The 24,801-nt window shown below is 36.6% G+C and overlaps 1 protein-coding gene across 4 annotated transcripts in view; it reads right to left on the reverse strand.

Annotated features, from left to right (window-relative positions):
* Ythdc1 (YTH N6-methyladenosine RNA binding protein C1) overlaps positions 1-24,801 on the reverse strand; it is a 38,859-nt gene that overhangs the window by 4,718 nt on the left and 9,340 nt on the right. The window contains exons 2-15 of one of the 4 annotated variants that reach the window (XM_070012750.1): positions 21,428-21,529; positions 20,747-21,075; positions 20,202-20,625; positions 15,071-15,160; positions 14,570-14,623; positions 13,630-13,724; positions 11,777-11,885; positions 11,582-11,699; positions 6,787-6,871; positions 5,570-5,736; positions 2,973-3,055; positions 1,733-1,769; positions 1,597-1,636; positions 1,435-1,497 (exon numbers count right to left, since the gene is read on the reverse strand). In XM_070012750.1, the coding sequence (XP_069868851.1) occupies positions 1,435-1,497; positions 1,597-1,636; positions 1,733-1,769; positions 2,973-3,055; positions 5,570-5,736; positions 6,787-6,871; positions 11,582-11,699; positions 11,777-11,885; positions 13,630-13,724; positions 14,570-14,623; positions 15,071-15,160; positions 20,202-20,625; positions 20,747-21,075; positions 21,428-21,529 (1,796 nt within the window). Of the gene's footprint in view, positions 1-1,434; positions 1,498-1,596; positions 1,661-1,732; positions 1,770-2,972; positions 3,056-5,569; positions 5,737-6,786; positions 6,872-11,581; positions 11,700-11,776; positions 11,886-13,629; positions 13,725-14,569; positions 14,624-15,070; positions 15,161-20,201; positions 20,626-20,746; positions 21,076-21,427; positions 21,530-24,801 lie in introns of all 4 variants that reach the window. The other 3 variants (XM_070012749.1, XM_070012752.1, XM_070012751.1) reach the window with 3 other exon arrangements.

Below are 24,801 nucleotides of genomic sequence, written 5' to 3' on the forward strand. Positions count from 1 at the left end.
TTGCTCAGGCAATCCCCCCAAGACCAGCCCCAGAAAAAAAGAAAACAAGAAAAAGTACACAAAGATTACTTTTACATATAAAAATCTCAGCTGAGTACTGGTGGTTCACCTCTATAATCTTATTCAGGAGGCTGAGATCTGAGTATCAAGGTTGGAAGGCAGCCTAGGCAGGAAAATCCATGAGACTCTTACCTCCACTCACCAAAAAGCCAGAAGTAGAGCCGTGACTCAAGTGGCAGAGCACTACTAGTTGTGCTCAGGACAGTGCCCAGGCCCTGAGTTCAAGTCCCAAGGACCAAATACATATAAGAAAAGTTTCAGTGTTCTTTATAAGCTCAAAAGAAAGAGTTCTCATAATTCACCTATTCATATGCAGTAGCATAAAACTACAAGTGAAACAAAAAGTACAATGAAGAGGTAATGAACATAAAAAAATGATACACAAAAATCTAAGTGAGACACACAAAGAGTTAAATTACTAAATTTCTAATTTTCCTAAAAATGCTTCAGCAATCTTTAGTATCTCAAAATACACTTAAACGTTGTAATCATAACCTTAATTTATGGAATGGTAAACCCCTTTGTACAACTAAATAAAAATATCCATATTCTTAAAGAATACTAAAAATCAAATAACCAGGATCCAATTATAAGGAAAGAACTGGACTTAATGAGTATTAGATCTGTCACTCACTATGCTAAACTTAAAATTGTGTTTTGTCAATGTTATCTTCTCCACAATCCTAAAACTTAACACGACTCTACATTAAATTATCAACGATATGAGGTAATTTATTTTTTATTTATTTTTTTGGGGGGGTCTGGTCGTGGGACCTGAACTCTGGGCCTGGGCACTGTTCCTCAGCTCTTCAGCTCAAGGCGAGTGCTCTACCACTTGAGCCACAGCGCCGCTTCCAGCCTTTTTTTTCCTGCTTATGTGGTACTGAAGAATTGAACCCAGGGCCTCATGTATGCAAAGCAAGCGCTCTACCACTGAGCCACCTTCTCAGCCCTATATGAGGTAATTTAATTCACTTCATTGCCAACATATATTCTAAAGCAAGTAATCTTATGCAAAGGACTAAATACTCAACTGATGAGCCAAAGAATAAAGCAATGATCACTGAACTTTATACAGATGCGGAAAATAAACTTAACTCAAGATCATAGTCTTGGAAAAAGAAGGCAATACTTCTGAACCCAGACATAAAGTACACTACCACTCTACTATGCTATTACTCATCAATAAACCTTCAGCTACCAAAATAAATCAACTTACTTGTCTTTAATTTTAAAATAGCACATAATTATATGTCACCAACAATTTATATTTTTAACATCTTCAATGATAACCATAACTGCCATGTTCCAAAAAGTACTCCAACTATTAGGAACTCAAAATGAAGTTAATTATAAAAGCAAAGTAATACAAACCATTCCTTGCCAAGGTGGTGGTGGTCCCATGTTATGAAATTCCCTCACATAATCATTGTAGGACTAAAATGAAAGATGATAATGACAGTAAGTAAAGACTACAAAACAAATCAGACCCAGCATTTTTATCTATATACTAAGTATGTAAAATTTAATGCTTACCCCATTTAAAAAAACATCTCGGCGAACTCCTGAAAATCGTCTGTTGGGAATAAGATTTGTGAAACTAAATTCAGGTAATTCATAAACTAGTTCCAAGAATGTAATTCAAAACTAAACAAGAGTGAGCCCAACTTACCTATCTACTTCCTGGTACCGTGGATCCTTTAAATACCCTGTTCAAACATCAAGTATTTTGGTAAATCGAATTTATATTTTTTATTGTGGCATTATAATTAAATCTTCTTTATTACTCGTTCAACTCTTCCCATAAAATATGTACTTTAAGTGATGTTATTAATCCACTTTCAATTTTTCTTCTCAGATAACATAATGTAGAAAGTAACTATGTAACTTAATGGTATCACAGATTGTAAAATACTAGACAAGTTTTCAAATGTATCTCCTAAGTGAATGGCCTAAATCATGCTACATATAACACTTAATTTTGTACCACAGAGAAGAGCAGAGGAATTATCCTGAGGACAGTGTAACAGGACCTCCTTAAGACAGATGTTTACCTGCAGTATACACAGGACTTGCTAAGTAAACCATAGGTTAAGTTTTTAAAATGAAAAATTCAAAGAGCAAAACAAAATTGCAAAAGTTGCAAAAATGAAATGTTTGCATTTTAAATGAAAGAGCCATTGTAACAAATGAAAAAGGTCTTATTTGTTTCTTTTAGTAAAGAGCCAGAAAACTAAAATGTAAAACAATCTGAACGGCCATGTTACTGGGGGGAAAAAACTATCTGTGCTAGCTAGCATAACTTTTTATTTTAGAAAAGAATGAACTTACATCAAGAATCAGATACATAAGAAGCTCATAATGCTAACACCAAGTTCCAAGTGGACAATTTAATAACTACCACTGCGTTATCAATATAAAATCCCTTCTGAATAGTTTAATATTCCAGTGAAGTATAAACTAATTGAAAAGGTGATTTTAAATCACCAACCAATTATTTTCCAGGTCTCTCCAAAATAGTCAAGTGCTTAAAAAGGAAAAAAAAAAAAAAAAGCTAATTTCAGTTTGCAATTAATGCTACGTACCACATGAAACACCAAGTACTAAATGGAACAAAAGGCATAATAAAATTATAAGATTACTATGTCCCCTAACTACATTTCATCTTAAATATATGTATAGACAAATTTCCATTTTTGCAAAATTAGCAATTTTATGTGTTAATAGATTATGATTACCCATACTGGAATAAACAATCTTAACAAAGTAGAACCACAAATAAGAATTATTAATGATTTCCTAAAAGTAGTCATGTCATAAATTTTCTTCATTTTTAGAAGTACAGGGTTATAATGTATGTTTTTGTTTTAATAATTTAAAGTCAAATATCTGCAGGATTATAAAATATTAACCTGGTCTCTGGTGAAACTCAGGGGGATAGTCAATCCTTGGTTTCTTTCTGCTGTTATGAATATCATAATCTTCTGGTCGACGCCTACACAAATTAGACACATTAGAAATTAAACCAAAAACACCTGGGAGAACAAACATCAAAACAAGAGATTCTGACAGAGAAAAGTCCAAAGAATAGCCCATTGCTCCCTTCAAATTAACAATTTTTGGTGATCAACTTATCTTACAAGTTTTAAATTTTAATTCTTTAAATTAATCCTTATAAGCCAAAACTTAAATGCAAATTGCTGGAAATTGAGTATTCCCTGCAATCTCATGCCATCAGACAACCTCAAAGAATAATCTAACTGAAACACATAAATCCTATTTGTGTGAAACACAAATCATATTTTAGTAGTCTAAACAAAAGTAAATTATCTATCCTCAGACAAATGTTAGTATCAAGTTTGACAAAACATTAAAAAAATGAAACTAAACGAAATTGCCATTCAGGTGAAAAAGGTGTTGGAGAGGGAACAGCCCATACCATCACTATACAATAGGTGATTCTAAAATCTATGTGTTCTGTCATTTTAAATTTAAGTCTAAACAAAATTTAAAATAAGTATTTTCCTCTAACTTGCACAAAGCTATACTTTTCATGAGCATAAAGTTATAACCAGTTAAAATATCTTAATATTCTAAGAATTAATTTCTTACTATTTCTTAATTACAGTTATTTTTTCTATATTAACATTAAGGAATTATGGGAAATTTTTACAGAGACAGTGCCTTATAAAATGGCTTTTATAACTTGGCAAGTAGTGAATGGGACATAGTTTTAACAGAATTCATAAAACTAGTTCCAAGTATATTCTTTAGAAGCTGGTATTTTACTATTTGCGAGGGCTGCTCTTTAATATCTTCCATAAATCTTAATGGTTAATTTCAGACATCATGAAATACACTTCAACTTAGCATTTAATAAAAAGCTAAATAAAAACATATTCAAAATATTTAAGAAATAAACAGCTTTTTATCTTTAATATCAAATAAAACTTCTAAAATAACCTGGCATCACTATTTTCCAGCTATTTTTTAATATTAACTGCTTTCATTAATTTTTTAACACAAGTTTACTCAAACTGCAAAGTTAAATGCAACAGTCCCAAGCCCCCCAACAGAATAAAACAGTTGCATCTACAATCAATACTAAGATTAATAGCTGGTTTAAAAAACAAACATACCGCTTTCTTGTAGTTTGGGAGGCATTTACGACCGGTCTAAAACATGATAGTAACAGTTCATATAGTAGTCCAACTACTGACTTTAAGCTGTATGCCACATACATAAATGGAGGCCCTGGCAGGCTTGAGGAGGAGGAGTGGTGTAATAAGTATAGTTTGCAGTCCATTGCAAAACTGAGGAAAAACTTCACGTGTATATATTGAATTGCACTGGAAACCTCTTAGCTTAAAACTTCAAAAGACATCTTGGTGCTCAGTCCTTTTAGGCAAAAAGTAAGGGGCTCTGCCAGGTTTCCTCCTACCTATTTGACAATGTCCTTTTTAGGCTCAAAGAAATGGGACTCTTGTTGGGTTATCTGTACCTACCACAGGATGTTTCCACCAAAAGGAAACTTAACCAAAGGTTTCATCCCATCAACCACATATCCAACAGTCTTTAGTAGAATATTTTAGGTTTAGCTGTGTGCAAATCTATACAAGGGAAGGTGTTGGGTAGAAGGGATTAAATCAGTCCTTTGCAAAGACTTCTCTCCAATTCTGTAACAAGTTAAACCCCCTTTTCCTGGAAAATGCTGTTTAGTTCATAAGTAGTGATCAATAACCATGGCGATCCTCTAAAAACCACTTTTAAGTCCACAGGTACTGCCAGCATCTGGAAATGTTGTAAACAGACACAGCAACAGCCCTTCCTTTTGGTTTGTTGCCGGGTCTCCCAGGGCCACTTGATCCCCTTTGGAAAGAACCTATTGTTTTCAGAAGCTCAGCAAGATGTATGAATTCACTGGGCACATGTTAGAGAATATCTGGCAATGGGGTTAACACATCACGGTGACAAAATTTGAAAGTCCCAAATAATGCTCCTCTTGAATATCAAAATAACTTAAACATTTTATCCTCTAAACGAGGCGTCATCTTCTGAAAAAATATTAGTGATCCTTTATAAAAGTCCCATATCTGATAAGGCTTATCCAGAGACACACCTGAAAGAAAAGGCTTTTTACAAAGTATTAACATTTTTTGCAAATAAAGACTTCCTCCTCTTCCTCTTTTCTAGCCTGTTCATAGCAACAAATGCCTACCTCGTTTCACTTGTGCTGTGTATTATCAGAGTACTAGCTAATCTAAACTCGTATCACTCTTTAGGAAATTTTTTTTTGCATAAGGAAAGATCCCCATTTTCCTCTTGAAAAATGACTGAGACCAAGGTGACCATGTGAAATCCTCAATGAAGCCACAAACTAGTCCATGCAGCTTGATTTGAGGATTTTCTCTTTCTTCTTTACCGCAGGACAAACTTTTGACGAATCATATTCCTCCATCATGTTATCCTGATACATGTGCCTATTACCAGTCCAAAGAACGTTTCTAACCTTCCCACATCCCGGACTGGTTCTCGACGGGATGGACGTCCTCTTGATCTGGGCTGAGAATGCATTCTTCGCTTGTGGCGCATTTTATGAATGACCTGATACAAGTCAATACTTTCATCGGGGGGAAATAGAAGACAGAGCTGAGTTCCACATTCGAGTTCAATTTCCTAGAATAGGAGAGTAGCAGTAATTTATAAGACAAAAGCAGCAGAACACAAAATTTCTCATTCCCCTCATTCAAAAACAAAAGGCATAATAGAAGACTCCTTGTTCTCAAGGGTAATGATCATGAGGTTCCAATAAGGTCTTGTTTTTTTCTTGCTCTGGTATGTGGGTGTGCTTATGCACGCACACAAATGTGCGTGTGCATGTGTGTAGTGTATGTGGCATGTGCCAGTCCTGGAGCTTAAAACTCGGGGCCTTGATGCTGTCTCTGAGCTTTTTTGCGCAGGCTAGCATGCTACCAACTTGAGCCACAACTCCACTCTGGTGTGAATTCTCCCATCGACTTTCCTGTTTGGGCTCCTGTTTGGGCCATCTCCAAACTGAGATCCTAGCCTTCTGTGAATACCTAGGATTACAGGCATGTACAGTTGCACAGCTCTCATATGCAATTAAGGTTCACAAGACCTTTTGAAAGTATTTTCATGAGACAAGTACAGTGGCACAAATCTACCATCTCAGAGGCCTCATGAGGGGGCTAGAGCAAAAGATACCAAATTTTAGGCCGCCTGAGCTACACAGGAAATTTTGAGACCCTATCTTAAAATATAAAAAGATTTTGTATATTATTAATCACATGACTTTCCATTCTATTCCACTGTATTCTAATCAAAGGGGTATTTCTTTGTACAAATACAAACATCCATGGACAAAGTCTTCATTTCATCTCAATAACCACCTAAGTGTGTTTGTCAACTACACTGACAAACTGAAATACAGTAGAATTAACATAAGCTTCTAAAATCAAACCACTTTATAATTTCCCCTTTACTAATTAACATACTATATAAAAAGTGACCTGTATTTCAACATTAATAGATGTCTCACTCATTGATCATGATCCAATGATCAAGAAGAATTTCAAATAATAATGTTTCACTTTTTCACATCTCCTCTTTCAGAAATGATTTTAGAAATGTTCTTTAGTATATGCTTTTAACAGTTAACTAAATGTATGGATTTTTTTTTTGGGGGGGGGGGGAATCAAAACAAACCTGTCCATCACGTCCAATCTTTACTGGCTTGTGTTCATTCCAAGGATTGGTGAGATGAGCTGACTTAGTGAATGGTAATTCACGCCTAAATACAAAGTAGTATCAATTAAATTCTTTGGCAAATTCCTTTAAAATATCAAATTTAAAATTGAGGGTATAGTTACTAATTGCCTATGCCATAACTATAAATTTTTACAAGTTGACCATTAAGCCAGATGGGTACTATATACAGTGCTCAAAAGCCTATGCTTTGTTTTAACCCAAGCTCCCTTCTAAAAGCAAGGGATATTGCTTTTGAAAGGCTATGGTAACTTATTTTACTTTTACTATTGTTTATAGAGTTTGTAAATAATGACATATAAGATACTTAATATAGCAGGGCGCCAGTGGCTCACACCTGTAAATAGTACTAGCTACGCAGGAGGCTGAGACCTGAGAATCATGCTTCAAAACCAGCCCAGGCAGGAATGTCTGTGAGACTCTTATCTCCAATTAACCACCAGAAAACTGGAAGTGGCTCTGTGGCTCAAGTGTTAGAGCACTCGCGTTGATCTGAAGAGCTTAGGCATAGCACCCAGGGCCAGAGTTCAAGTCCCACAACTGACCCCCCCCCAAAAAAAAGATATTTAAGATATTCCTTGTTCCCACATACTCAAAGAAAATTTTACCTATTAAAACTGACCAATTAAGTAGCTACTTGAACCTAGCTGCTAACACCAAATGAAAACAGAAATGCTCCCCAATCTTAAATTTAGAGCTGTTTTTCCAATTCCAATTTTATTAGTAAGGAAATATTCAATATTCAGTAAGACCCAAAGAAATGAGTTAAAAATTGAAGTTCATGTCTATAATAACTATTCAGCTATTACCTATTTAATATAAATATTAAATACTGAGCTGTGTGAGGCAAAATGGTCTCATAAAGGTAAAGAATATCCTATATTTTCTACTTAACCCCTAGCACAATGCCAAACACAAAATGACACAATATGAGCAACTGCTGTTGCCAAAAGTGAGTATGACTGACTAGATCATATTTATTATGAATAAACAAGCATCAAGTTATATAAATAATTTAGTGAAAGAATTCTCCATTACAATACAAATTAAACTCACCAAAGGACATGAACAGATGGGAAAGTTAAATTCACTGCACCTACAAACTTTTTTCTGTAAGTAAAAAGACTAATATTATAGCTATACCAAAAGAACAGAAATATCCAAAGGAAGAGCTCACTTTATTTTATTCATTGCTTTAGATTTTTCTTCTCTTTTTTTTGGGGGGTCCAGGTCATGGGTCTGAACTCTGGGTCTGGGCGCTATCCCTCAGCTCTTCACCTCAAGGCTCTACCACTTGAGCCAGAGCACCACTTCTGGCTTTTTTTTCCTGCTTACGTGGTGCTGAGAATCAAACCCAGGGCCTCGTCCATGTAAGTCAAGCGCTCTACCACTGAGCCACTTTCCTAGCCCCTAGATTTTTCTTCTCAATTACCAATCTACAACAGTCATAGTAAAGTAAAAACATACTACAGCCAACAAAATATAGGAAGGTCACAAATTATTACTAGAATTGTCACTACAAATATTAAATATCCAAAGTAAAGGCACAAACAAAGCCAGATAGATCCATCATTTCAGGTTATACTGTGTCTAACTACATTCAAGACTATTTCCTGTTTGAACAAACTACTTTCTCAGATAGTATGTCAAAAGTGTGAAGTTATGGAAAATAAGGATCAAATTAATTTAGAATTATTAGTCTATAGTCCGCACATTGTGTTTTTCTCTTCCTCTCAGAATCATACTTATAGAACAGGCATCCAGTTATTTTTTAAACAGACATTACAGACTGATACAACTTATCTTTACTGTGCTCTATAAAACATGCAAAGAACTCTTTATCTTTGCAAATGGAAAAAATCCAATGAAATGACAGAAGCAGTGATATAGAGTAGTTTGGTTGTAATAAGGCAGGGAAAGAAAAAGGAGACAGGTCTTTTGAAATGAACCAGAAAATAATGAGGGTAAAATATATCAATAAATGTAATTCTGGATTAATGAACGACACTATGCATCATAGCTTTTCTCTGATCTAATTCCAGATAATTCTAAGTCTTAATGCTTTCCTTTCTATCAGATAACATGCATTTTATCTTGTCTCAAACTTCCATGTGCCTACACAGGGTCAGGTTTCAACAAGATTGGGAGGGTTTCAAGAGTGTATTTTCACAATGAGATACTACCAATATAGTAGCAAAATTTGGTCAACTGATCACTTATTACTTTTAACTTATTAAGTCTAGCTATTATTAAATCTAAAAGGTGTTTAGGTACATAGTGATTGCTATAGCTGAAAAGGAAAAACATTAGTAATTATTATCAAGAGTACTGAAAGTCAAATGAATTCACGTTTTGTAAGAAAACTCAAACACAGAACATTCAAAGTAACTTTTATACCAAGGAATGTGATCCATTAAGTATTATGAAATTATAACTGAACAGAACTTACATTGTCAAAAATGCAGTTTTACTTTATACGTTAGTAATACAGTAAACCAAGAGTATTAAGAGTATTATGAAGATTAAATAATCTATTAATAAAACTCATCTAAAACTAAAAAATTTATCCCTATAAAAAACGTTAACAGAAGTAATATTCAAAACAAAATCTGCTACACCCTACCCAACATGTGTTTTTTCTGTCTTCTATTTACAATGTAGTATCACATCAAAATTAACTTCCAAATTTTGTTTGCTTTGGGCCTTATATTCAGACACAAATTCCAACACAAGTTTTAAGTGCTGCCAGGTGTTGTTGGTTCATGCCTATAATCCTAACTACTTAAAAGGTTGAGCTCTGAGAAATTGCAGGAAAGTTCACGAGACTCTTCTATTAAAGACCAAAAAAGACAGAAGTAGATCCATGACTCAACTGATAAAGCACTAGCCTTAAGCACAAAAGAGCTCAGAGACAGAGACCAGGCCCTGTTCAAACCCTAGGACCAGCATTTTAAAAAAATAAAAGAAAATCATACTGAAAAAGTAATTGCTATCAGACTATTTTTAAGTTTAAATAATACCTTACGCACATTTTTTTGGGGGGGGGGGGTCAGTCATGGGGCTTGAACTGGTGTGTGGGCACTGTAGCTGAGCTCTTTTGCTCAAGGCTAATGCTAGTGCTTTACTACTTTGAGCCATATTGCCACTTCTGGTTTTCTGAGAGTTAACTGAAGATAAGTCTCATGGATTTTCCTGCCAAGGGCTGGCTTTGAACCACACCCTCTCACCTCAGCTTATCTCTAGTTATCTTTTCCCCTATGTACTGGAGATGAAAAGTGTATACCACTTAGCCCAGCAATTTGCCCTGTAACTTTGATTAACAAGGGTCCACTGAAAGAGTCTCAAATTTTCAAACTTTTAATCCCCAGGCTAACATTGAATGGCGATATCAATTTCTGCCTCCCAAGTAGCTAAAATTATAGGTTTGTGCCACCAGATGGTTACTTTCCACTTCATTAAGAGGGGCGGGTGGGGGGGGGGATATGGACGGGGGAGGTGGGCAAAGGTGGCTCAGGAGGGCTGACATCTGAGGCTAAAGGCTGAAAACTAGCCCAGGCAGGAAAGTCTGTGAGACTCTTATCTCCAATGAACTACCCCCAAAAAGCTACAAGTGGAGCTGTGGCTCAAGTGGTAGAGCTCTAGCCTTGAGCCAAAAAGCTCAGGAACAAAATTCAGAATCAAAGTTCAAGCACCAGGACTGGCATTAAAAAAAAAAAAAAAACAGGAGAAGCAAACTATAGCCCCTGCCCATAATCCTAATGAGTAACTCAGGAGTGTAAGATCTGAGGAGGAGGATCACAGTTCGAAGTTAGTGCAAGCAGGAAAAGTCCATGAAACTTGTTTCTAATTAATCATCAAAATACTAGACATGGAGCTGTGGCTCAAAAGTGGTAAAGCTCCAGCCTTGAGCAAAAAAAATATAAAGGATAGCACCCTGACCCTGAGTTAGAGCCTAACTACCAACTCATGCATGCATGTATGTATACACCATACTGCTCTCTGTCCCAGAATAGGAATAGCAATTTCCTTTATTTCTACTAACCAGTACCCTTCAAAATCTTCTCTATTCCTGAATAGGAATAGCATTTTTCCTTTATTATTGCTAATCAATTCCCTTCAAAATCTAACATTCTAAGTGTGCTTGTAATTCACAAAAAATTCCTTTTCCCTTTCAGATAATGTTGAATAGTTAACTTACTAAGTAGTAGATTTATATATGCCATACAAAGTTGGCATATATAATTAGGTTTGTATGAACAATGATATAAAAGTTCATGTTCAAAATAAATCTGCTCATCTTTTTAACAGCTAAATCTTCATTCTGTTCCAAAAGATCAGAAGGCTAAAACACCATGAATTGCTAAATCCCTATAAAATAGTAATTGTTCACAACTAAATCAGTAGCCTCCAAAATTGTTAGCCAAAACAAGAGTATTTCCCCACTCCAGAGTAACTAAATGACTGATTGAAAATATGCAGATAGTCCAAGTAACTAATACATCTTTGCACACTGACAACATGAGCTAAAATGTGTTTTTATTGCAATTTAACTTTTTAATGCTGTTAAATCTCATGGCTTAATGTCATTCTAACAATGGTACTCCTCCCAAATGGGCAAAAGTGATGGTACATGAGCAAGAGTAATAAACTAAACCTTGGTAGAATTTTATGCTTCCTAACTAGTAACCCATACATAACAAGTGCCATTTCCTTGGCACTCAAGTGTTTAATTTACCTGCATATCCAGTCAATTTTAAAGACACCTCCCAGCATTTTAGCACTCATTCCTGCTGGAAGCACCCAGTGTATAGGAGATCCTCCATGGTGCGATTCTGAAGAAAGTCTTGCAAACCCTAAGGGAATCATAAAATATTAAGTAGGTGTTGATGTAGTTAATGCTTTTATATATCCAAATTATTTCTATTCTTACCTTGAAATTTTCCACTTTCTCTGACAGAAAATATTAAGATAACACTCCTTGCAGATCTGAATGCAAGATTTAGTTTTTTCTCATTTACAGGCAGCGTAGACCATACACCCTATCCAAATAAAACAAGGAACATAATTTGAAATTTAACTGCAAATCTTCTCAGTCACTTTACATGCTTAATTATTTCTACCTAAACTCGCTTCATGTAGGTTGAATACACAACAGACTGAGTTATGTGGTATATCATTTGTTAAGTTTTATGGATAATCATTAACTCAAGATAAAAAGACTAGTAATACTAAGAAAAATAGAAAACTATTTCTTAGCTAAATTTTAACACTGTGATGTCAGTTTAAAAAGCTGTCACTTCATTTAAACCAAAAGCAGCATCATAATGTAACAGCAAATATAACACATAAATGTGGTTTTGAATCTAAGAAAATTAAGATCTTGTAGCATTAACAGTGGGCATCTTTTATTGTAAAGTCTGCACTGTGCTTTAAAAGCCAACTCTTTCCTTTTCTTCTAAATCCAAGTATAGTTTTAAAAAACAATTTATCCATAAAAGAATTATCTCTACATAAGCTCAAGATAAGACAAGCATCCACTAATACAAGCAGCAGTTAACTAAAGAAACTAACTATTGAAGTGTTAACACAATATGCAGCAACTGAAAATAAAAATAAGCCGGTTGGCCAGGTGCTAGTGGCTCACGCCTGTAATCCTAGCTACTCAGGTGGCTGAGATCTGAGGATCGAAGTTCAAAGCCAGCCTGGGCAGGAAAATCTGTGAAACTCTTATCTCCAATTCCAGAAAACGGAAATGGTGCAGTGGCTCAAGTGGTAGAGCACTATCCTTGAGCTGAAGAGCTCAGGGACAGCACTCAAGCCCAGAATTCAAGCCCCACAGCTGACCAAAAAAAAAAAAAAAAACCAGGTACTGGTAGCTTATATATCTACAATTCTAGCTACTCAGAAAGCTGAGATCTGAGGATCATGGTTCAAAAGCCAGCCTTGGGCAACTGTCACACTCTTAGTTCCAATTAACCATTTAAAAAAATCGAAGTAGGGGCTGGGAAGGTGGCTCAGTGGTAGAGCGCTTGCCTTGCATGCCTGAGGCCCTGGGTTCGATTCCTCAGCACCACATAAGCAAAAAGAAAAAAAAGCCGGAAGTGGCGCTGTGGCTCAAGTGGTAGAGCACTAGCCTTGAGCCTTGAGCTGAGGAACAGTGCCCAGGCCCAGAGTTCAGGCCCCACAACCAGACCCCCCCCCAAAAAAAAATTGAAGTAGAACTGTGGCTCAAGTGGCAGAGCACTAGCCCCTTAAGCAAAGCAGCTTAGGGACAGAGCTGAAGCCCTGAACTCAAGCTCCAGAAAAAAGAGAGAGAAGAGGACAGAAGAGAGGGGAGGGGAAGAAAGAGGGGAAAGGAGGGGGAGGACGGGAGAAGGAGGGAATAGGAGATGGAGAGGAGGGAAAAGAGAGAGTGGGAGAGAGACAGGAGAAAGCTTAGGGACAGTTCCCAGGACCTGAGTTCAAGCCCATGAATGAGAGACATGGAAGGAAAGGGGGAAGGGGATGGCAGTTTTCTTTTTAAATCATATACACTATATAATCAACACAAAACATTGTAACTCCTAAAATCATGTTTAAAACACTTAAAATTCCTATCAGGTTTCCTAACTAGCCACAAACAAGATCCCAAGTGGCAACTGGACTTCAGAGTACTAATGCTTTTTAATTCAAGTGATATCTTGAGTAGCTGTGAGATTGAGATAACATAGTAACTTTTCTTGAGTAACAGCCCATCAAAAGTTTTCAAGACTAGAACAGCTTCAACAGAACTGATGTTAATACCTTAGCTTTGGCAAGAGACACATTCTCATGGTTGTTACTCTTTATGAGGAAAAATCTTGCATCCTGAAGGACATATTTGAGTTTACTGGTTTGATCTGGAAAAAAAAAAAAAAAGAAACCAAACTTAGTAATCATAAACCATCATCATAGTTATTACTATACTAAAATAAGCCCACCACAACCCAGCTAAATTTTAATATTCAACCTGGATAGCTAAGCCACAACATGTAATAAAACAAAGCTTAAGAGAAAATAACCAGCACTTTGCAAAAAGGTAAAACTAATCTAGTGATATTCCGATATACCAGATCCATACTTAAGTGTGGAAAAAGCTATAAGGACTTTTCCCTTTTTACCGTGTAACTTTTTATTTTAACTTAAAGTTTAATTTATTTATTTTTGGGTGTCAGTATCAAAAGGTTGCACTAAGGGCCTTCTGCTCTTCCCTTGGCTTGCTTTCTCACATGTGGTGTTCTACCTCTTGAACCACTCCTCCAGTCCTGCATTTTCCTGGTTAACAGGAAGTGGAATTTCTCAAATTTCTCTGTCTTGGCTGGCTCTGAACCTCTTCCTCTGAGCTCAGTGGCCTGAGGAGCCAGAATTAAAAGTAATCCACCAGCAACCAGCCCAAATTTTATATTTTTATCAGATTCACTTAAAGACTGGTAAAAGATCATTACACCATTTTATTTGTATATAAATACATATGCATTGTGTCCAAAAACTGAAATATTGTGAAATATTTGGTACTTTTCTGAAAGCTATGAAGTAAAAGGTACACATGGAGCATGGAGCTTTCTATATTACATTACTTTTCTTCTTTAAGAATAATATATCGGAACATTACTACATTAAAATCAACTATTAATGCAGAACCAATAGAGCAAAATAATGATTTCATGGAGCATGCAATGAAAACAATTTCAAATTTAAATGATACCTTTTCGGACAGCACGAACGGAAGATGATAATTTCTCATGCTTCTTTTCTGAACCTGTATTTAGCCAAAGTACATTTGTTCAGATTGAGTTTTAATAGAAATAAGACAAAATTTCTACAGTCTTGTCACATAAGATTCTCATTCAAGACAAATTAATCTTCCTGGCGCACCCACACACACAAAAAAGTACTTCTCTATGTGTACGAGTGTTTTGTTTTTTGGGTTTGATTTTTTTTTTTTAATGAATGTATTTGAACAGATTCCCACTCAGAAAACTAGTCACTGAATCATCATCTTCCACAAAAAAAAAAGTGAAAATTCCACTGAAGCAGTAACAGAACAGGATTAAAATAAGAAAAGTTTCCTCTAGTTATTACAGTTAACATGCCAAAAATTGATACTAATGGACAAGTTCACACTAAACTACAGCCTCCACACTTTCTAAAGCAGATTACATTGGAATCAGTCAGATATGATCACCAATAAAAGCAAACAGATTACCTGCATATGACTCTGAAGCAGAGCTTCCACTTCTATCAAAAACAATTGGTGATATGCCTCGAGCTCTCTTCCTTTCTTTCTTTTTCTCATCTAAAACAAAGAATTCCAAGAGTTTTAAAAATATAATAGAGTTGGGTCCCAATGGCTCATGATTATAATGCTAACTACTCAAGAGGTTGAGATCTGAAACGAGGTTTGGTGCTAGACTAGGTGACAATTCCCTGATACTCATCTCTAAATAAACTAGTAAAAAGCAACCATGACATATGTAGGAACAGAAAAAGCTAAGTCCTTGAGTTTGAGCTTTGAACTCATTATTGGCATAATAATAACAAAACACAGGTATACAAAGAGCCCATCACCAATGTATCTGATTTTTTTTTGGGGGGGGGTCCAGTGGTGGGGCCTGAACTCTGGGCCTGGGCGATGTCCCTCAGCTCTTCAGCTCAAGGCTAGCGCTCTACCACTTGAGCCACAACGCCACTTCTGACTTTTTTTCTTTTTGCTTATGTGGTGCTGAGCAATCAAACCCAGGGCCTCATGCATGCAAGGCAAGCGCTCTACCACTCAGCAACCTTCCCATCCCCGTCACTGCTTATTTCTTACCTCTCAGTTTCTTCAGGTGGTACTGCTGAAGGTATTGCCTAAAAACTAAGATGACTTGGCTGGGCACCAGTGGCTCAGGCCTGTAATCCTCGCTACACTCAGGATCTCAGCCAGGGAAGAAAAGTCTGTCAGACTCTTATCTCCAATAAACCACCAGAAAACCAGAAGTAGCGCTGTGGCTCAACTGGTAGAGTGCTTGCCTTCGAGTTGGAAAGCTCAGTGTTTTCACAATAAAAAACTTATTTAAAAAAATACATATGTATAAAATATACCTAAAGCTCAAAAAATTAACTCCCTGCCTCCCAATAACAAATTCTCAAAGAAACAACCACATCATTAATTAAAAAAAAAAAAAAGCAAAGCTCAGGACAGCACTCAGGCCCAGAGTTCAAGCCCCATGACTAACAAAACAAAAAAGACCATTTTTGTCTTTCCAATTCCAAGTACTGAGATAATTAGATCTCAGCATCCTGAGTAGCTTATATAGGCTTGATCCACTGATACCCAGCCTGAGATCTCTATTACTTAGAAGATACTTTATTACTACTCTTGAAAATTAATTCTAGGACTTACTATTTTTATGCTTTTTAAAAATTCTTTCAAAACATGATAAGTGCGTGCGTGTGCGTGTGTGTGTGTGTGTGTGTCTATTTTCTCTTTGGATATTTCAACGGCACAAATCAAATTAACCTTATAAAGCAACATATTCACTGTTGTTCAAAGTACTAAAATGACCTCTCACTGGAATAATGCTGGAAAAATAACAGAAGCAGATGATCCTGTTTCCATAGCAGGCTCTGGACTTGGGCTTTTCTGGTTCAAGGCTAGCACTCATTTGAGCACCGCTCCAATTTCAGATTTTTGGTGGTTAACTGGAGATAAGAGTCCAGACTTTACCGCCTGGGCAGGCTTCCAACTGGGATCCTCAAATCTCAACCTTCTGAGCTGCTAGCAATACAGGAGTGAGCCACTGATGTCTGGCATGAGAATTGTTTTTGTATGAATTATTTTTTTAAATACAATTTTATTGTTACTATTAAGGTATTCTATAGAGGGGTTGCCATTTCCTAAGTCAGATAATGAGTACATGTTTTTGTTTTGGACAATGTCACCCTTCCTTTGCTTTCCCATATTTTCCCCTCCCATTCCTACCTACAAGTTACATAGGTCATTTCTACGTAGTGTATAAGTACACTAAATAACATGATTACATTTGCCCACCCTTTCTGAAACCCTCCCTTTCTGCTTTTGTTCACCTTCTCAGCACAAAAGAAAACCCAAAGCAAAAAACACTGCCACCACCACCAACAAACTCATGTTTCTCTATACACTGAAGTTTGTATGAGTTACTTTTAAGATAATGGCTTCCTCCTCCATCAGTTTATCTGAGGTCAAAAGAAAGTCATCTGACAAAAAGCCAGTGTGTTGTTTCTTGTAAGTTACTAAAAATTCTGAGGGAAAAATAATAAACTGGCAGCCGGGCGCTGGTGGCTCACGCCTGTAATCCTAGCTACTCAGGAGGCTGAGATCTGAGGATCGCGGTTCAAAGCCAGCCCGGGCAGGAGAGACCGTGAGACTCCTATCTCAAATAAACCACCAGAAAACCGGAAGTGGTGCTGTAGCTCAAGTGGTAGAGTGCTCGCCTTGAGCTGAAGAGCTGAGGGACAGCGCCCAGGCCCAGAGTTCAAGCCCCACGACCGACAAAAAATAAATAAATAAATAAATAAATAAACTGGCAAAAAATAATGAAAATATATTTTGTTTTATTAAACAGCTCTATTAACTATTTAAAAGTTTGAGTAACTAGAGGCAAAACATGTGCTGGGAATGGGCCTAATGGTAGAGTGTTTGCCTAGCATGCATGAAGCCCTGGGTTCAATTTCTAAATACTATACAAACAGAAAAAGCCAAAAGTGGTAGAGTGATAGACTTAAGCAAAAAAAAAAAATCTCAGGGACAGTGCCCTGAGTTCAAGCCCCAAGACCGGGGGAAAACAAAACCAACAACAACAAAAAAAAGTAAATTAAAGTCTAGAAAACCTACGATACTAAAACTGACTATAATCCCATATATTCAAGAAGAAACATCTAATCAAGTTCCAAAAAAAAAAAAATCTCATTTTATACATTACAATAAGAAACTACAAGAAAACCTATCCTCTATATATTAAATAGAAGATCTAAAGCTGGTTGTTATACACAAAGGACTTTCCAAGGAAAGGGAGAATAAGATAATCAGCTTTTAAAACTATAAATGTCTTCTATGAAAAGAATTTTAAGCCAGGTACCTGTGAGCTCATGCCTATAACCCTAGCTACTCAGGAGGCTGAGATCTGAGATCCTGGATTAAAGCCAGCTCTAAGCAGGAAAGTCCATTATCTCCAATTAATCACTATAAAACCAGAAGTGGTTGTATGGCTCAAAGTGGTAGAGCACTAGCCTTGAAAAGACCCTGAGTTCAAACCTCATGACAAGGAAGTGGGGGATAAAAAAAGAGAATTTTGGACTGGGAATGTGGCTTAGTGGTAGAGTGCTTGCCTAGCATACATGAAACCCTGGGTTCAATTCTTCAGTATCACATAAACAGAAAAAGCCAGAAGTGGTGCTGTGGCTCAAGTGGTAGAGTGCTAGCCTTGAACAAAAAAAAAAAAAAAAAAAAGCTCAGAGACAGTGCCCAAGCACTGAGTCCAAATCCTAGGACTCACTAAAAAAAAAGAAAAAGAAAAAAAAAGAAACAGAAGAAAGAAAAGGAAAGGGAAAAAGAAAGAAGAGAAAGGAAAAACAAAAAGAAAAAAAGAATTTTAATATCTATATTCATTTATTATAAAAGTATAGTCTCCCATTCAGTGTGAATGTCTTCCACATAAAATATTAAGTACCCTGCCACATTACTGGCATTATATAGGAGCTTTTTAAAAATGCAAACCATTGCTAGGTGCAGGTGGCTCAAGCCTGTAATCCTAGCTACTCAAGAGGCTGAGATCTGAGGATCACAGTCTGAAGCCAGCCTTGGGCAGGAAAGTTAGTAGGAGCTCAGGGACAGCACCCATAACCGGGAGTTCAAGCCTCAGGACTAGCATTAAAAAAAAAAAAAGCAGCAGCAAACCATTGCAACTCCACCCATTTAACTAAGTCTCCATTGCTTGACTAAAAATTTTTAAACTGTTCTTAACAGATACCAAAAAAATTAATTGTAAAGTACCTTCCCCAATGGGTAGTTTCACACATTCTTCACAGTAACTGAGCATTCTTTCATAGTGTCAATGTTTATTGGGGGAGGGGAGGATGGTTTTATTTTAAGACAAGATCTCACTAGTCACAATAGCCTTAAAATGGCGATCCTCCTGGATCCCAGGAAATGTACTTCCACACCTTGCTTATCAATGCATTTTTCATTCCCTATCCATTTAAATTATGAGACAAATCCCATTAGTTTGTAATAAATCTCATTTTCACATCAAACCCAACAACTAATCTCTACATTTAGAAACTTTTTAGCCTCAAGTGTGTTCAAGAGTCTAGACCCTGAGAGACATTGTGAGAGAAACAGACAGAAATCGTTTTAAGACCCTGAAATCTACACTCCACAGAACATAAGGCTAAAGCACTTCATTTGCTAATCATTAGAGAAGACTTATTTACTCCATCATTCATATCAAGAAATGTTGTATTAATGGTAAAATTCTATAAATTCTATACTAAAAATGGAATTTTTCTTCTACCATTGAATAATTTTCTGCATATATAGCAAATCTAATGGCATCTTGACATAAATAGACCGTGAGATTCTATTCACCATGCACTCTTAACAGGAGGACCCAAAGTATGCTAACTTATCCTAACTTGCTGTACACTCAACTTATCCCCAACACAAAATTATCTGTCTTTTCATCAAATATTAACTAGACTCACACTTAAGCCACATGAATCAAGACAAAGAGATAGGGAAAGTAGTATTAAAAGAGATGACCTAAGACATTCCTTACTCTTCCATAAAAACTTTATATTCTTCTCTACTTTGTAACCTTTACAATTCGGACCTCTGTAGACCTTATCTCAATCAAGTACAGAATGAAAAGATATGTTTGGGCTCCCAAGAACAAAAAGAAATTTTGATGTTGCCACATGATGGAAATTCAAAGGTGTTCTACCACAGAAATGTCATAATAGTGGGGAGGCCTTGTGTGGATATACTTCAAGCACATAAGTATTTAGATAGCTAATTTTACTACATAAAAATGTAAGCACCTACAACGTTAAAACTTGGTATTTCTATATACACAATTTGGACTTCTGCTAATAAGTAGCTGATCAATTTGTAACCTGGAATCATTTTTACAAAAATTTATAAATTTTGTTCAAGCTTACTTTATATAATAGGAACACTATAAAATATTTTAACTATAAAAGAGCATAGCTAATCCCACCTCAAAAATTATAGACTTTAATTTTAACATACTCAAAAAGAAATTAAGTCCTTAAAATTGTAACCACCAAAAACCTCAAATATACATAAAAAGTATTACCTGATCCATCTGTGCCTGAACCAGATCTGACAGATCCATCTGTGAAGGAAACAGATTCAGAACCAGAGTCACTGGCCTCACTTCGAGTGTCATAATCATTTCCTTCCTCCTTCTGGTCTCTCTCATCCTGTTCATACTCTTCTTCCTCTTCCTCTTCATCTTCTTCCTCCTCTTCTTCCTCTTCCTCCTCCTCCTCCTCTCCATCTTCATCAACCTCCTCATCTTCCTCTGCATCTTCTTCTACCTCTTCATCTTCTTCCACATCTTCCTCTACTCCTTCCTCATTCTCAGTGTTATTACCTTGTTCATCTGAAGAACCACTGCTGCCAGTCTCATGGTCAGAGCCATATTCTTCAGAGTTCACTTCTTCCTTTGAAGATTGACTGGATCTGCTTGGACGTCTATCAACTTCAAGCCCAATTCTCTGATGTTTAAAGAAAAAGGGAATCAGCAGTCATGTAACAGACAAGGTCAAGATGAATAAATAGTTCTAAAGCCTCAAAGAAAATTGTTTTCTGTTTTACATCTGCAATAATATTTACTACCTCAGAACCATCTGGTGTAGGAGATTTAGCTCTTCTTTCAGGATCCCTTTTCCGTAGACAAGCTTTTTCAGGTTGACTCTTATAAGGTTCTCTAGAGGCACTGCTTGATAGACGAATTTTCCGATCAGCATCTAGCCGCTTGTTTCTTTCAGATCTTGGATATTCGTCATTTTTATATTCTGTGACTGACTTTCCTTTTGTACTAACTATTCGTTTGTTATTGCTGACAGATGAACTTAGTGGCTTAGAAATCAATTGTCTTGAATGGACAGAAGGTTTTTGTCGCTTGGTGTCAGTAGATTCCATTCGGTCACTTTTTCTCTTTGATCCTTTAAAATATAATTTAGAAAGACACATAAAAGTATTTTTAACATTCTACTAATTTCACCAAAGATTTACAGATAATGTGAATAAGGGAGGGAAAAAGCTTCATTTCTTTAAAATGTCTTCTGAAATACCTTCACTCCAAAATTAATCTAAATAAAAACTTAGTTGTCAGCCATTGAATTAATCCATATACTTAAAGGTTCAACTACTATTCATATTGACTAGGGTCTATATGTAGAACATGATTTGCTATCAGCCTTTGTTATGAACTGCAAGGAAACAAGTACAAAAACACATTTAAAAAAACTGAATCTACAAGTACACTTTGATTTTTAAAGAAAACAGAATTCTTACCCTTTTTTTCACTTTTATCTTGTTCACTCTCTGGATTATACAGTTCATCATCCTGTTCTGGCACTTCAGTCAAGATATCATCTAGAACATTAAGTTCTCCATCTGCAAACAAATTTAAAAATAGGAAAAAAATTAGTATCCATGAAACACTGATTTGTGAGTAGTTAGCAAGTATGGATATAACCCTTTAGGAGATTTTATTTTAGAGTCAAGATATTCATGCTTGTAAAAACAATTCTAGTAAAAAGAATGTAGAGTTTGTCTACAAAACTAGGAGTGGGCTGGGAAGGTGGCTCAGTGGTAGAGCGCTTGCCTTGCATGCCTGAGGCCTTGGGTTCGATTCTGCAGCACCACATAAGCAAAAAGAAAAAAGCCGGAAGTGGCGCTGTGGCTCAAGTGGTAGAGCGCTAGCCTTGGGCTGAAGAGCTGACGGGCAGCGCCCAGGCCCAGAGTTCAGGCCCCACCACCGGACCCCCCCCCCCAAATAACTAGGAGTATACACCACATAAGATATAGAAAGATGGCAGACAAGAGCTTAATCAAGTAATCATCAATGTTATTACCAATAATGGGAAATCAACACCATAAACTTCCTACGTGATAACTAAGAATAAAACATTTCTGTGGCACTCCTATACAAAACGCAAAATCTGAACCTATATAAGAGGAAGAATCAGGCAAAACCAAATAAAAGGGCATGTAAATATGTCATGGAAGCATAGCTCATATTACAGGAGACAAAAATACACAACTGAACAAAGTCATATCTGAGACTAACTGGGAAAATTTAGGGAATCTAAATAAAATCTGTATTAAAATAACAATGTTAGTTTTGAAATTTTGATAGCACAATGGATAAGCAAAGAAAAGTCTTATTTTTAGGAAACATGCTTTAGTATTTAGAGACAAAAATTCCTCATACCTGCAAAGTGACCAACAGGTTAACTGTGGGCATGCATACAAATGTCCACATATACACAAGGGAGGGTGGGCAGCCAAGGGGAAGTATTAGAGGGGAAGTTGGTAGTAGGAATGAGATAATATGGTAACATTTACAATGGTTGAGGATAATGAAATTCTGTACTATTCCCATAGCTTTTCTATTTATTTGAAATTGTATTTAAAAAACAAAACACCTGTTGAGGTTGAGGCAGGAGGAATCACCAAAGTAATTCCAGTCTAAGATACAAGGAGCTTGTCTCAAAAAAACAAAATTAAAAAAGGGAAAGAAAAACCTATCAATGTGTCATACAAAATTTAGAGCCTGTTTTAATATAAACCATAAGGTAAAACTTCAGAAAAGTCAAAACTATTTTAACATATTCAATCATCACAAAAACTTATAATTCAGTGCTACTTCCTAAACCTCAAACCCTTCTAAAATTTGTTGACTTTCTTTCCCAAAAAAAGTACAAAATAGTCTTAGAAATACATACATAAAACATTTAAAATCCAGGCACCGGTGGCTCATGCCTGTAATCCTCGCTACTCAGGAGGCTGAGATCTGAGGATTGCAGTTCAAAGCCTCTTATTTCCAATTAACTACCAATTAACTGGAAGTTGTGGGTCAAATGGTAGAATGCTTGCCTTGAGCTGAAGAGCACAAGGACAGCGTTCAGGCCCAGATGTCAAGCCCCAAAACCAACTGAAGGGGGCGGGGGAGAAGGAAAGAGAAAGAATATATTACAAGGCAGGCACCGGTAGCTCACGCCTATAATCCTACCTAGTCAGGAGGCTGAGATCTTGAGGATCATGGTTCAAAGTCAGCCCGAACCACCAGAAAACTGGAAGTGATGCGCTGGCTCATGTGAAAGAGCACTTGCATTGCTGAAGAACTCAGGGATAGCACCCAGGCCCAGAGTTCAAGTCCCATGACCGACAAGAATACACACATACATTCTACATTGCTGGCCGCCAGTGGCTCATGCCTGTAATCCTAACTACTACTGGGCCTCAATTGAAACCAGGCAGGGAAAGCCCATGAGACTTTTATCTCTAATAAACGCCTCAGAAAAAACCAGAAGTAGAACTGTGCCTCAATAGTAGAGTGCTAGCCTTGAGCACAGAGACTCAAGGACAGTGCCTACGACTTGAGTTCAAGCACCAGAACCAGAAAAAAATATGTATTTTTTATAAAAGTATATATATATTACGGGGCTGGGAAGGTGGCTCAGTGGTAGAGCGCTTGCCTTGCATACATGAGACCCTGGGTTCGATTCCTCAGCACCACATAAGCAAAAAGAAAAAAGTCGGAAGTGGCGCTGTGGCTCAAGTGGTAGAGCGCTAGCCTTGAGCTGAAGAGCTGAGGGACAGCGCCCAGGCCGAGTTCAGGCCCACAACCGGACTCAAAAATAAATAAATAAATAAATAAAAGTATATATATATTTATGCCCCCCCTCCCCACCACACCAACACCTGGCTGAAAAAAGTAATTTTTTTTTAATCTGAAAAAGCCTTAATAAACTCCTGGTGCTGGTGGCTCACACCAGTAATTCTAGCTACTCAGGAGGCTCAGATCTAAAGATCACAGTTCAAAGCCATCTGGACAAGAAAGTCTGTGTGACTTATCTCCACTAAACTACCAAAATAGCTAGAAATGGAGCTGTGGCTCAAGTGGTAGAGCACTAGTCTTATACAAAAGCTCAGGGACAATGCCTAGGCTCTGAGTTCAACCCCCAGGACTGGCACCAAAAAATAAAAAACAAACAACAACAACAAAAAAAAACGAACAAAAAAAAAACCTTAATAAATTCAAAATCAAATAATTAGCTGCAGTTTTAGAAAGCATCTACAAACTTTCAAGGTGAATACTAACCAATGCTTAAACACACTGACAATTATTTTACCACTTTTATATGTCTCCTAAGTACATATTGTTTAAAACAAGTAATGTATGTCTTATTTTGCAGATATAAACAGAAACTAGCCAGTTTTGTAGGCTAGACTGTAGGCTCAAGAGGCAAATCCAGCTTGGGCAGGAAAGTCCATGAGACTTACTTCTAATTAAGCACCAAAACACAAGGAGTGGAGGTGTGGCCCATGTCGTAGAGTACTAGCCTTGAGAGGGGGAAAAAAACAAGGCCCTGGTGCTAGCACCCAAAGTAAAAAAGGAAAAGGTAAAGAAACTCAAAAGTTTAAGCTAATCAAATATCCCATATGAGTCTGGAGTTCAGACTGTGAAATCTACAATTAGATGGAGAACATTAGGCACACATTTAAACAAAATTATAGCTGATACAACACAAATGTAACATAGTAAGATGAAGTATGCATTAATTTCAAATCCCCAACATTATAAATTCTAAACTGTCTTATACTGAAGTCTAAAAACATCTTCACATTAGTAAAAACTATTGTTTCACCAATTATTTCAA

Source organism: Dipodomys merriami, unplaced genomic scaffold, assembly GCF_024711535.1.
Source record: "Dipodomys merriami isolate MVZ:Mamm:240054 unplaced genomic scaffold, mDipMer1.0.p SCAF_9, whole genome shotgun sequence".
NCBI classification, from domain to species: domain Eukaryota; kingdom Metazoa; phylum Chordata; class Mammalia; order Rodentia; family Heteromyidae; genus Dipodomys; species Dipodomys merriami.